Genomic DNA, 14,279 nt, shown 5'->3' on the forward strand with positions numbered 1-14,279 from the left:
CTGGTATTTAAGGTCACATGAGTCATGGTGTGAATGGGCATTAAGCCACCTGGGGATCTAAGGATTGCATTGTAAGTGGCTGATAAGTGGTGTCATAGACCCCCTGGTGATCCTTGCCTTGGGCTTAACTCCCATATCCCCTACCATCCCCCACAGCACCCCCTCCACTAGTACCATCCCCTGTCTGAGTGCGTGCCAGGTAAGAAGGCAGCTGGAGATGATATAAGATATTCCTTTATTAGTCCCACAGTGGGGAAATTTCCAGTATTACGGTAGCAAAGTGGATAGCAAAAAATATAAAATTAGAGGGTATCAGTAAAAAAGACATTAAATATCGAACAAGCAATATAAACAATATAAACAAGGAATATTGAAAAATATGAACAATTTAAACAAGGGGAAATACAGAAACTAGGAACTAGTATGGGGAAATGTAAAATATGGGAGTGGTAACAATATATAGTGTTTTCAAGTTTACACCATGGCACAGAGGAAATACCAATATTGCACACTGGAAATTAGAGATTCACCAGATACTGATATTTCACATTGGATGATAGTACTCCTGACTGGAGTATTGATATTGAAATGGGTGTGTTTTGGACCCAAATGCAGTACAACGGAGAGCGGGCACAGTTGGTAATGACTTTTATTTAATACCACCAGAAACAAGGTATGGATCAGAGTAAGTTCGTTCTCCGGGCTGAGCGTTCTCACAATGTCTCTGGGGCTCAAGCGAGGGAAAGAGAAGTGGCTTACCAAAGCCGCTGATGACGAGGAGGAAGCTCCGCCACCAAAGAAACAGCTGATCGAGCCGGCGTGCAGCGGAGTAACTTTCCTCAGCCGCTGATGATGAGGAGGAGGAGAAAATTCTTCAGAGGCCTCCGTCCCAGCCTCCTCGCCCTCCAAGAGTGAATCGTCCTCTTCCGAGGCTGACCCCCCGTCTTCCTCCTCAGACCCAGATGTCCCAGATGCAGGAGGGGACTGAGGGTTGGTGTTGGGCCGCCCTCGTGCCGAGGCGATGTTGGAGGGCTGGTCAGGGTGTTGGCGATGGAACTCCTGAATGAGCCGTGCATCCAGGATCTGACGGGCCGGGACCCATGTCCGCTCCTCCGGACCTTACCCCTCCCAGTCAACGAGGTACTGCAGGCCTCTTTCGCGACGACGAGAGCGCAGCAGGCGGTGTACCGTGTAAGCAGGTGCCCCGTCAATGATGCGAGGAGGTGGGGGTGGCTGAGAGGCAGGCAGCAGAGGACTCTCCCGGAAGGGCTTGACCCTTGAGACGTGAAAGGTGGGATGGATCCGCATGGTACGGGGCAACTTGAGCCGAACAGCCACAGGGTTGATGACCCTCTCGGTGGGGAAAGGTCCAATGAACTTGGGAGCCAACTTCTTCGACTCCACCCTCAACGGAAGGTCCCATGTCGACAGCCACACCTTCTGGCCCACCTGGTAAGGGGGAGCCTGGGAGCGGCGACGGTTGTCGGCTATCGAATACCGATCTGCGGTCCGAAGGAGTGCAGACCTGGCCTGTGTCCAGGTTCGGCGGCAGCGACGGATGAAGGCTTCCACAGACGGGCAGGCGGTCTCCCTCTCCTGGGCTGGGAACAGGGGAGGCTGAAAGCCGTAGGCACACTGGAAGGGAGAGAGCCCAGTGGCAGAGCTGGTGAGGGTATTGTGGGCGTATTCAACCCACAGCAGTTGCTTAGACCAGGTGGCAGGGTGCTTGGAGGCCAGGCAGTGGAGTGCCGTCTCCAACTCCTGATTCATCCTCTCGGACTGACCGTTGGACTGAGGATGAAACCCAGAGGACAGGCTGGTGGAGGCTCCCATGAGACGACAGAACTCCCTCCAGAATGCTGAGGTGAACTGGGGGCCTTGATCTGAGACCACGTCAGATGGAAGGCCGTGGAGCCGGAACACGTGCTGCAAGACCAGCTCAGCAGTCTCCTTGGCCGATGGGAGCTTAGGCAGGGGCACAAAGTGAGCCATCTTGCTAAACCGGTCTACTACTGTCAGAATGGCAGTATACTCTCCTGACCGTGGCAGCCCGGTGACGAAGTCCAGCGAGATGTGGGACCAGGGTCGATGAGGAACAGGCAGAGGTTGCAGGTGACCGGCAGGGGTCCGACGTGGGGCCTTGCTCTGGTTACAGACTGGGCAGGCATTTACAAAGTCTCTGGTGTCCTCGTCCAGTGTGGCCCACCAGAACCGTCGCTGCAGAACCTCCTTGGTTCGCTGAATCCCCGGGTGACAGGTGAGTCGGGAGCTGTGGGCCCACTGCAGGACCTCAGACCTCAACTCCTGAGGGACGAACAGGCGGTCTTGGGGACAAGAGCTGGGCCCCGGCTGATCCTCCAAGGCAGCCTTTACCCGCTCCTCCACCTCCCAGGTAAGAGCGGCCACCAGGCGGGAAGTGGGAAGGATGTTGTCCGGACGGGAGGGGTTCTCCTCCCCGACCATGTACTGTCGGGACAGGGCGTCAGGCTTGACGTTGCGGGAGCCTGGTCGGTAGGAGAGGGTGAAATTGAACCTGGCAAAGAACAGAGCCCACCTGGCCTGGCGAGAGTTCAGTCTCTTAGCAGAGCGGATGTACTCCAGGTTCTTGTGATCGGTCCATACGAGGAAGGGGGTCTTGGTTCCTTCCAACCAATGGTGCCATTCCTCCAAAGCCAGCTTCACTGCCAACAGTTCACGGTTACCGATGTCATAGTTCCTCTCCGCCGGGGACAGACGCCTGGAGAAGAAGGCGCAGGGATGCAGTTTTTGATCCTCTGCAGAACGTTGAGAGAGGACGGCCCCCACCCCCACATCAGAAGCGTCCACCTCCACCACAAACTGTCTCTCGGGGTCAGGGATCAGGAGAATGGGGGCCGAGCTGAACCGCCCCTTAAGGTGCTGGAACGCCTCTTCGGCGGCTGGGGTCCATCGGAAGTGAACTTTGGAGGAGGTGAGAGCAGAGAGGGGAGCAGCCACCACGCTGTAACCCCGGATGAACCTTCTGTAGAAATTGGCGAACCCCAGAAAACGTTGCAGCTGCTTGCGGGAGTCAGGGACTGGCCAGGAGGTGACGGCTGAGACTTTGGCGGGGTCCATCTCCATGCGGTTCTGGCCGATGATGTACCCCAGGAAGGAGACAGAGGAGGCATGGAACTTACACTTCTCTGCCTTGACGAACAGGGAGTTCTCCAGCAGGCGTTGCAGAACAGTCTGGACGTGATGTATGTGCTCTTGCTTGGACCGGGAGAAGATCAGGATGTCATCCAGGTAGACGAACACATACTTGTTGAGCATGTCCCTTAGAACGTCATTGATGAGGGCCTGGAAAACAGCTGCAGCGTTGGTGAGTCCAAACGGCATCACCAAGTACTCATAGTGTCCTGTGGGGGTGTTGAAAGCCGTCTTCCACTCGTCCCCCTCGTGAATGCGTACCAGGTGATAGGCGTTGCGGAGGTCCAACTTGGTGTAGGTGGTGGCCCCTTGGAGCAGTTCGAAAGCTGAGGCGATGAGGGGGAGAGGATAACGGTTCTTCACCATGATTTCGTTCAGGCCTCTGTATTCGATGCAGGGCCTCAGGGAACCATCCTTCTTGTTGATGAAGAAGAACCCCGCACCAGCAGGAGACGAGGAGGGTCGGATGATCCCAGCAGCCAAGGCGTCGCTGATGTAGGTCTCCATGGCCTCCCTCTCAGGTGCAGACAGGGAGTAGAGACGACCCTTGGGAGGTGTGGAGCCGATGAGGGGGCAGAGAGGTGGCCCTCGCCTTACTGAACACCTCCCGGAAATCGTGGTAGTCAGGGGGTACCATGGAGAGGTCTGGGGTAGCACAGGGACTGGCAGGCAGAGTGGGAGCCACTGCCTGTCTGAGGCAGACCTGGCGACAGGAGGGGCTCCATCCCAGGATGGACCCCGTAGACCAATCAATATGAGGGTTATGGCGGCGGAGCCAGGGGTAGCCGAGGATCAGCGGAAGGTTTAGAGACCTCAGGATATGGAAGCGGATGGTTTCTTGGTGGATGCCAGACAGGAGCATGGTGACGGGTGTGGTTTGATGGGTGACGGTCCCCAGAAGATGACCATCCAAGGCGCTGGCCGGCACAGGACGAGGAAGATCTCCAGCTGACGGGCGAGTTCCACATCGATCAGGCTGACGTCTGCCCCAGAGTCAATGAAGGTGGCGAGGGTATGGGATCCCCCTGCCAGCAGGAGCTGAACATGGACCAGTGGTCGTGAGTTGGGGACAGAGTTCTGGGACCGGCTCAGCAGGATGTCCCTCTTTGCTGCTGAGCCCTCCCTTTTACTGGACACCTGGAGACGAAGTGACCGGCCTGGCCACAATAGAGGCAGAGATTCCCTCGGCGTCGTCGCTCTCGTTCCTCAGGCGTTAGACTGGTGCGTCCCACCTGCATAGGCTCCACCCCCCCGTGAGCAGGTTCCGAGGGAAGGATGGGGGCAACAGGATACCCACGCTGACAGATGGGAGGTCGATGGTCTGCTGCCTCTTGTCGTTGCTCCCTCCTCCTCACCTGTATACGCCTGTCCAGCCTCGTGATCAACTCAATGAGTCCATCCAGGGAATTAGGGAGGTCAAACGAGACCAGCTCATCCTTAATGTAAGGAGCTAGTCTGTTGAGGAAAGCGTCACACTGGGCAGCAGTGTTCCAGTCACTGAGACGAGCCCGGGTTCTGAAGTCTATGGCATAGTCAGCAACAGTCTGATCCCCCTGCCTCTGGCTCATGAGTCCCCCTGTAGCATCAGGACCTGAGGAAACGGGTCCGAAAACCTTGCGGAGCTCCCCTGCGAAAGCCTGGAAAGAGGTGCAGGCTGGTGTGCCTCTCTCCCACTCCACCGTTCCCCATAAACGTGCCTTTCCAGTGAGGTGGTTGATGGCGAAGGCGACTCTGGCTCCCTCTGTGGTGAAGGTGTGGGGTTGCAGGGCAAACAGAATAGAGCAGTAGTCAGGAAAGGATTGCAGCCCTCAGGGTCCCCGGCATAGCATTCTGGCGCCCCCACCCGGGGTTCAGATGTGGTGCTCGAAGATGGCCCCGGGGGAGGAGCAGGAGGGGCTGGAACTGAGGCAGCGGCGGCGTGTTTGAGTCATTGAGGCGGCCATCTGTTGTACCTGGGTGGCTAGCGCAGATAGCGCTCGTTCCAGAGCCGAAGCTGACAGACGAGCCTCCGCCGCGCTGGAGGCGAGCTGAGCCTCATGCTGCTGGAGCATTCCCTCCAACCGGGCTAGGCGAAACAGAGGAGAGGCGGGATCTGCTGGGTCCATTTCTGGCCAGATCGTACTGAAACGGGTGTGTTTTGGACCCAAATGCAGTACAACGGAGAGCGGGCACAGTCGGTAATGACTTTTATTTAATACCACCAGAAACAAGGTATGGATCAGAGCAAGTTCGTTCTCCGGGCTGAGCGTTCTCACAATGTCTCAGGGGCTCAAGCGAGGGAAAGAGAAGTGGCTTACCAAAGCCGCTGATGACGAGGAGGAAGCTCCGCCACCGAAGAAACAGCTGATCGAGCCGGCGTGCAGCGGAGTAACCTTCTTCAGCCGCTGATGACGAGGAGGGAGCTCCACAGCCTGAAGAAACAGCTGATCGGGCAGCGGTGCCGGCGAGGAGAGAGCAGAGGAGTGGTCGGAGGCAGGCGGGGGGGTCGAAGCCAGATGAGCAGTCCATGGAAGCAGAAGTACCGAGGGGGAGCAGGCAAGAGGAAAGCCGAAGCCAGGCGGATGAACCGTTACCAGCAGAGCAGTCAGACACCAGAAACGCTGAGGCAGAGCACGAGGTCAGGGACGGAAGGCAGGTAAGTTTACCGGGAGGCAGACGAGGAGAGCAGGTCGGGAACAGGCAAGGTCGGCAACGGGTGATCAAACTGGAAAGCGCTGGAAAGTCTCGCATACTGCAGAAGAACGATCTGGCAACGGGTGAGAGTGCTGGAGAGGCTTAAATGCAAGGCTGATTGTGATGAGCTGCAGCTTTGTCAGCAGGTGAGCAGAGTAGAGCTGATGAGGTGGGCGTGGCTGGCAGGTAGAGTGGAGCAGAAGGAGTGAGAGACCGAGATTGTGACAGATATTGCACATAGGAGTAACAATATACCTGATTGAAAGACTGATATATTGCACCTAAAGTTGAAATTCATCTGAGCTAAATATTTTCTCAGTATAAGTGAACACAGATGATGTGTGTTATAGTGCAGTCAGTTTGAAAGTCTTGGTGAGTGTGTGGTCTACTGGGAGCACTGCTGGTTGTAAAGTCTGACGGCTGCAGGAAGGAAGGACCTGCGATAGCATTCTTTCATACACTTTGGGTGAAGCAGTCTGTCACTGAAGGAGCTCTCCAGTGCTGCTAAAGTGTCCTGCAGGGGGTGGGAATCGTTCTCGATCATGGATGACAACTTAGCCATCATCCTCCTCTCTCCTACCACCTCCACTTAGTCAAGGGGGCATCCCAGAACAGAGCTGGCCTTCTTGATCAGTTTGTTAAGTCTCTTCCTGTCAGCCGTCGAGATGCTGCTTCCCCAGCAGACCACTCCATAAAAGATGGCTAATGCCACCACAGTGTCATAAAAGGTCTTCAGGAGTGCCCCTTGCACTCCAAACAACCTCAGTCTCCTGAGCAGATAAAGTCTGCTCTGGTCCCCATCTGTGATGAGACCGACGATTCCAGAGTCATCAGAGAACTTCTGTAGGTGACAGGTGGGTGTGTTGTATGAGAAGTCTGCAGTGTGGAGGGTGAAGAGGAACAGAGCCAGACCGTTCCCTGCAGGGCTCCCGTGCTGCAGACGACCGGGTCCTCACATACTGTGGATAAGAATCGGGGGGAGACATTCCCCTTTATTCGTCACACACATGTACATGCAGGACACTGCACACGAGGTGAAATTTATCCTCCGCTTTTCACCATCCCTCCTCCGTGGCAGCCAGACTGGCGCTTGGTCAGGTGGTGATCTTCTTGCATGTTTTTAGTGGGGGTATATTTTTATGAAAGATACCCCAGGTGAACACGGGGAGAACATGCAAACTCCACACAGAAAGGCCTTTTTCCTCAAGCAGCAGGCACCGAAGGCATGGTGGAGGACACACCACCGGTGCCCACAGAAAGAATCGAACCCGGGACCTTCTTGCTGTGAGGCGACAGTGTTGCCACCGTGCCACTGTGCCACCTGGTTGGTGGTTGGATGAGATCCAGGTCCAGAATCCAGTGTGTGAGGTGATGGTTCACCCCGGTGTGCTCCGGCTTGTCCCTCAGAAGTGCAGGCTGAATGGTATTGAAAGCATTTTTGGGAAATCAAAAAATATGATTCTCACAGTACTCCCAGGTTTCTCCAGGTGAGAGAGAGCTCGGTGTTGGAGGAAGATGACAGCGGCGTCCACCCCAATGCCAGGCTGGTAGGCAAACTGAAGTGGATCCAGCGATAGGCTCACCAGGGGGTGGAGATGAACAAGGACCAGCCGCTCCAGTGTCTTCATCAGGTGGGATGTTAGTGCCACTGGCCTGTAGCTGCTGAGGTCCTTGGGGTGTGGAGTCTTAGCCACAGTCTCCTGGAATACTGTAATACTAATCTCCTGGACTGCACTCGACAACAGACTAAACTGGAAAACTAACATCAATGCTGTTTACAAGAAGGGAGGAATTTCCTGATGAGGCTCAGGTCGTTCAATGTGTGCACCAAGATGTTGGAGATTTTTTACCAGTCTGTTGTTGCCAGTGCACTCTTCTTTGCTGCAGTGTGCTGGTGGAGCAGCATTGGAGCCGGTGACACCAACAGTCTGAACAAACTGATCAGGAAGGCCAGCTCCATTATTGGATGCAAATTAGACCCCTTTAAGGAGGTGGTGGAGAGGAGGACACTGGACAAACTGTTATCCATCATGGATAGCCCTGAACACCCTCTTCACCACCTCGTGGACAGACAGCAGAGATCCTTCTCCAATAGACTGCTCCAGCTCCACTGTCACAAGAAGCACTTCAGGAAATCATTCCTGCCACAAGCCATCACGCTGTACAACAGTAATTTAAACAGTTAATCTCTACCAACTTCACAAACCCCAATATTCCAATGTTACATATTATTTGCACTACCGTAATATTGCACAATAATGTTTATTGTTTACAGTTATTTATCATATGCAACTTGCACATATATTTTTTCTGGCATATAGTTTATAGCTCTGGCTCCTTCTCTCTCTTAAGAACTGCTGTTAATCTTTGTTTATATACTTAGTTATATTGTATTTCTATTGTATCATTATAATATTATATAATATGTATTATATATTATGATAAATATTATATAACTATACACTTACACTTCTTTTTTATATATTTAGTTATATTTGTAGCAGAACTGGCCTGTAGCTGACCCTCTTCTCCCCTCTTTGCATTTCTTCGGAGAAGTGTAGTGATAAAACAATCAGACTTTTAAGAGTTATTGACCCTCTGGAAGGTTCACAGGAAGGTGACAAGATGTCTGGTTGTAGAACAACTTTTCACATTCTTTCAGGGCAACAAGAGTCACTGATAACACCTTCCTTTCAAATTTACATCTGCTCAAGACGTTCTCATGGAGGTGCTAACTCTTTCTTGATAGCCCATGGGAGTTAAGGACAATAAAATTGCCTGGATGGACGAATGCCACGCCTCAAAGGAATCTTCAAATCAGATAATGCTGATGGGTTGTAAATTAGACATTCCTGAAGCAAACTGCTCTGTATGTCTGTGTGCCTTTTTGCTTAACCTACCAAATTAACCAAATCTCTATGTTTGATTTAACTGTAGATGTTATTACATTGCTAAGCTCGTGATCGGTACAATAACAATGCTTTCCTGGTGTTTCTAACTTACAGGATGACGAAACTGTGAATTTAACTATTTCAAAGATTTTCTCTGAGTTTCTACCATGGAACCATACCGCCATCTAGAGGTTCATAGCGGTTAGGTTGAATGTGCTTAGCGAGAGACATTTATTAATAAATAACCACAATAGCATTAATCATTTCGAAAAAATATAGTCTGCCCTTCTTTATTCCTTCATCATATTAAAGTTGTTATACCCCTAGTCATCATGTTTATTAGGATTAGTATTAGAAAATGTTACCATGTTCATTGTTTAATGTTGTCGTTATTCATAAGAATTGTCTAACGCATGTAGTGAACACGCATGTCGTTGTTGAAGTGCCATTGAAAATTGATCATTTAAAATATATTCGATTGACCATAGTGAGAAGCGGATGAGCCCTCGTATGAATCATTAATTAATTCTCACTCTGGGAAATGAAATCACGTGGCGCGTCTGCGAACCATCCCACATGAGTGACGACCTATTGGTTAGACACACCCTGGAGCGATGATAAAGTTAGCCGCGCGCAACGGACTCCTGTTTTAGTTTTTCTTTCTTCCAGTCTAGTTTTAGTTTTTTCTTTCTTCTAGTCTAGTTTTGTGTTCAGTTTTCTTTCGTCTAGTCCTGTTTTAGTTCTGTCTTAGTTTGTGTTAAGTTCTTTGTCTTTAGTTTTCAAGTATTTTTCCGCTCCGTCGTTTTCACATTCTTTTTGTTGCTGCTCACAACTACGCAGAGTGGCCTGATTTAATTCTGCAGAAAACGCACTTTTCTAATCTTCGTGAAACTTTCATTTTTGCTCGCCACACCAAGCCGCATAATTCCTATTTTTGTTGTTAAAGTCTAGTCACGTAATAATAATTTTGAAGACATTTTCGACCGGCCATCGAAGAGTTTCTCAATCTTATTATTAGTAATCAAAAGCCTTGCCAAACGGCCAACAACTAACTGACCGCACCGAAGACCTGTAGCCTGCTGCTGACCCGCTGGTCCGGGTTAAATAACCATCGGAAGCCGTTCCTCATCTGTAACCGACACCGAAGACCCTCAGCTCCCGAGACATCCCTGTCCAACACCAGCTCTCAACAGTGGTTCGCTTGATTCGTCCGGCAGACCGCTGTGCAGATCAGAGTGACGGACGATGACGCGGAGCCTCTTCGTGTCAGTTCGGGGCAGACATCTAGGAACGTCGCTGACAAAGTAGGCATACTTAAGCGGTTTTGAATAAGAGTTGGTCCGTGAGGTTGAGATATTGTCAATTTGTTTAAATTCTCTAAATCGTTCATTCAACAAATTAACTTCATATTCACGTCTCCCTTTCCCCTTTAAAAACCTACTTCTCACTATTGCCAAACTCATTTTACCATTCTCTTGCCATAAGTTCCTCTGTGCAGTGTTTGTGTTAATCTACATCATCCATATAATCTATCGCATTATCCATGATTCATATTCATTTCATTATTGTGTTTAATAAATAATCTTTTGCATACAAGTCATTGTCAGACGGTGTCCTTTTGACCTGGATATAAGCAATCCCTGTACTGAGAGTTTACGCCTTAGATTATCAGACTGATCTACTGTTGGTTCATTCGTTCACTACATCAGCATTACAAGATATGATATACAAAATCCTTCTTAGCTGAGGAAGGTTGGTGCCCGGCTTTTATTAACGAATGCAACATTCATTTAGAGGTAATTCCCCTACACATTTTTGGAAAACATTCTTTTTCTCTTAGTTTTATTCTCATCCTTATTCTTCTTTGTAGTATATATTTTGTTCATATGTATGTTTAACCTGCTGCTGCAACAAAAGAATTTCCCAAATTGGGATCAATAAAGTCAACAAAAGTCTAAGTCTAAGAGTCATGACCTGAATGAATGAGAATCACACAGAATCTTCACAGACATCATCAGATTGAATGTCATGCTAAGTTCTATGAATTTGACAAAACAAAACAAAACAAAACAAACAAACAAAAACATTGCTGCATTTGATATTGCAGTCCAACAGAGAGAGGCAGGCAGACTCACCTGGGAACAGTGCCCGGCTGATCATGCCTGGCATGACAATGAAGAACATGGGCAGCAGTTTGAGGTAGCCTCCCAACACACTGCCTGCTTTGGCATGTGACAAAGACTTGGCTGACAGAGACCTCTGCACTATAACCTTTAAACACACACAAAAGCACAAACATAAAGTATTTGTATTTAATCACTTGTGAGAACCCTCACTGACATAATGCGTTTCCTAGTGCACACCCCTAATAAGCACTACATACCTTATCTGAGCCCTTACCCTAAACTAAACCTAAATCTAACCTTAAACCCTAACCTTAATGCAGTTGTCATGCCTGTCAGCCAGTGCTGGCTGGAGTAATGGTATTGAAAACTTATGCAGATGGATGAAAATGGGGTTACCCCTATAACCTAAAGATTTTAACATTTTGGTAATCAGCAGAGAGTAAATTGTTCCTCATCATGGTGCACTTGAATATGAGTTGGGATCAGAAAAATCAATTATAATACATTATAGGTGGGTATGATAAATGCAAATGATATTTGCTGATTTCATTTCCTACTTTCCATTAAATACAGGATGTCAAGGGTCTGCAGTGATGCTTCTTTCCTCAGTCTGGGGGTGTGTAAGTGTGTAAGGGAGGGCAGCTAGGCACAAATGATTTTCCCAGCAGTCCTCATAGTCCGTTGCAGTCTGTGGTGGCACTGTGGCAAGGTGGTAACACAGGTTTCAGGTGTCGCCTCACAGCTAGAAGGTCCCGGATTCGATTTTCGCTGTGGGCGCTGGGGTCGTGTCCTCCACCATGCCTTCGGTGCCTGCTGCTCGTTTGCATGTTCTCCCCGTGTTCACCTGGGGTATCCTCCATAAAAATACCCCCTAAAAACATGCAAGAAGATCACGGTGACATGGTGACAAAAAGAACTGCTTCCCTGGGCGCCAGTCGGATGGCAGCCCACCGCTCCCGGTCTGCCACGGAAGAAGGACGACCAGGATGGGTTAAAGGCGGAGGACAAATTTCACCAGCGCATGGCGTGTGTGTGTGTGCATGTGGATGTTACTGTGTGACAAATAAAGGGGATTGTCCCTCTGATTCTTCTTCTTCTTAGATTCTTCTTCTTCTTATCCTGTTAGGCAGGACACCCAAACCAGACGTTGATGGATATGCATACAGCAGATTGGATTATTCCAGTGTGCAACTGGATCAGCTTGTTGGTTTTCCTGATGTGACACAGAAAATACTGTACATCCTGAAGGTTTCCACAGTGGAAATAGTGCTGTTGGGGATGGTGATAAGGGTCAGCTTCTCCTGAAATCCACTGTCATCGCCACAGTTTTGAGCGTGTTCAGCTACAGGTTGTTCTGACCAGAGGACCAGTTGTCTGTATGCAGACTCGTCACTGTTTCAGATAAGGCCAATGACTGATGCGTCATTTGCAAACTTCAGTAGTTCAACAGATGGGTCTCTTGAGCTGTTGTCGCTGGTGTGAAAAGAGAAGCCACTGATACATAGAGGCTGGCACAATGAGCTGGGTGAGTTTTGAGTGCAGGATTTCTGGGATGAAACAGGATCATTGCGCATGTCCTTGGATGGTTGAGGTGTTGCAGAATGTAATGTGTGATGCTTTTCAGGTGAGTCAACACCTTCAAAATGATTTCATGACCACGGACATCAGGGCAAAGGGCCCGTAATCATTTAATCCTGAGATGAAGGATTTTTGGTACTAAAATTATTGTAGAGCATTTGAAGCATGAAGAGACTACACACAGTTCTCATGGTTTGTTGAAACTCTGTTTGAAGATGGGTGTCAGCTGGTCAGCACAGACTTTCAGACCTGGGGGACCTGCTATCTGATGACCTCCTGATCTTCTGTCTCTTGAGAAGTGGCACATATCCTGTTCACAGATCCCGAATTCTGTTGGGGAGTCTGTGAGGAAGGGTGAGTGGTGCAGGGGCTGTGAATGGTTTTTTGATGTCCGAGCTGGGGTGGGTAATGGGTATTGATGTGGGCCTATCAAACCAGCAGCAGCATGACCATGTATCTCCACTTTTGACGATTTTCTGTTTTTATTATGAATGGCTTGTGCACATTCTCTTCAATGTACTCTGAGATCTAGGCATCTATGTGATCAATGAAAAGACATTTTATTACATCATCAATTTAACAAATATCTCCATTCTCCGTCAAATGTGAAAAAAAAAAAAAACACTCGATGCTCCTCCCTGCCGCTTCCTGTTTGACGAGAGTTTGGAGCAAGTTACAGCAAGTTACAGTTTAAAGATACCACTGTTCAGGTAAAGTATAACCATGAGATAATTATTTGACAACTGCATTCTAGTTTGTAGTGGTTGACATTAATTCATGTCTGTCAAGTATGGTTTACCGATGTTATTGCAAATTTCTACTCGGTGCCAACACGAAGCTCTTGTAGCTTGCTAGTTAGTTATTGTGGTTAAGTTGACACTGAAATATTAGCTTCAATTAAACATCAAGTTTGCTTAACTGCAGCTAACGTCACCCATATATCAGATTATTTTCCATGTCCTTATTGTCCACTTTTAACTGGCCGTCTTCAAAATTATTAAAACACCTAAGCTTATTTCTCTGAGTACCTTAAATTGTATTGACTGTTTGCACTGTTTTCTCTGTTACAGGATAGATATGTCTTTCTCTATAGAAGAGCTATGTGCTTTGATGAAAGTGAAATAATATCTCACTTGAGGCAGAGGAAAGGGTCAGCAGTGAGGAAGGTAAATGGAAAACAAGGGTTAAGTCAGACTCACGAAAGGATGTAAACTCCTAGCAACAATTAATTATGTCAGCATTACATTCAGTGTATTTAATGTGTTCGTTTTTATCTTTTCAAGATTCACTTGAAAGACAACAGGCAGACTCTCCTGCTTATGTCCCACATGAATCTGAAAATGAAGGTAGGTACTTTACTATGTTTGCATATAACCTTTGATACAAAAATACAACTGAATGTGCCTCACACATCTACATTTAGTTTCTTAAATCAAACATATTTTAAAACATAAAACTGTTTTTATTAATGCTGTATTTCACAAGGTGTTATGCCATTCGATGGGCATCTTCGAAAACTCAAAGTTTAAGGAAACACAAGGCGAAACATAAATACAGCACTAGCAAAATAAGTGGTTGAATCTGGATTGTGGATTACAGCTACATCTCCTGCCATGGTCATGTCTGACATCCACTGCAACTGCTACTACTATTAGTCATACCTCTATCATCATTACATCCATCGTGCTATACTACGTAGATATACTATCTGTTCCCAATACGTGCATATATCATATACATAAATATATATTTCTGTATACTATGCTATATATACTACATATAGTTAAGTCTATCATTAGAACTGTCACTCATCACATTGCATTTCTATCTGTCTGTCTGT

The 14,279-nt window shown here is 48.5% G+C and overlaps 1 protein-coding gene across 1 annotated transcript in view; it reads right to left on the reverse strand.

Moving 5' to 3' along the window:
• The window catches only part of slc5a9 (solute carrier family 5 member 9), a 93,253-nt gene that overhangs the window by 12,574 nt on the left and 66,400 nt on the right, over positions 1 to 14,279 (reverse strand). Inside the window, exon 8 of the mRNA XM_076727307.1 lies at positions 10,871 to 11,006. Within this exon, the coding sequence (XP_076583422.1) occupies positions 10,871 to 11,006 (136 nt within the window). The remainder of the gene's footprint in view (positions 1 to 10,870; positions 11,007 to 14,279) is intronic.

Source organism: Chaetodon auriga, chromosome 3 (genome assembly GCF_051107435.1).
Source record: "Chaetodon auriga isolate fChaAug3 chromosome 3, fChaAug3.hap1, whole genome shotgun sequence".
Classification (NCBI taxonomy): Eukaryota; Metazoa; Chordata; class Actinopteri; order Chaetodontiformes; family Chaetodontidae; genus Chaetodon; species Chaetodon auriga.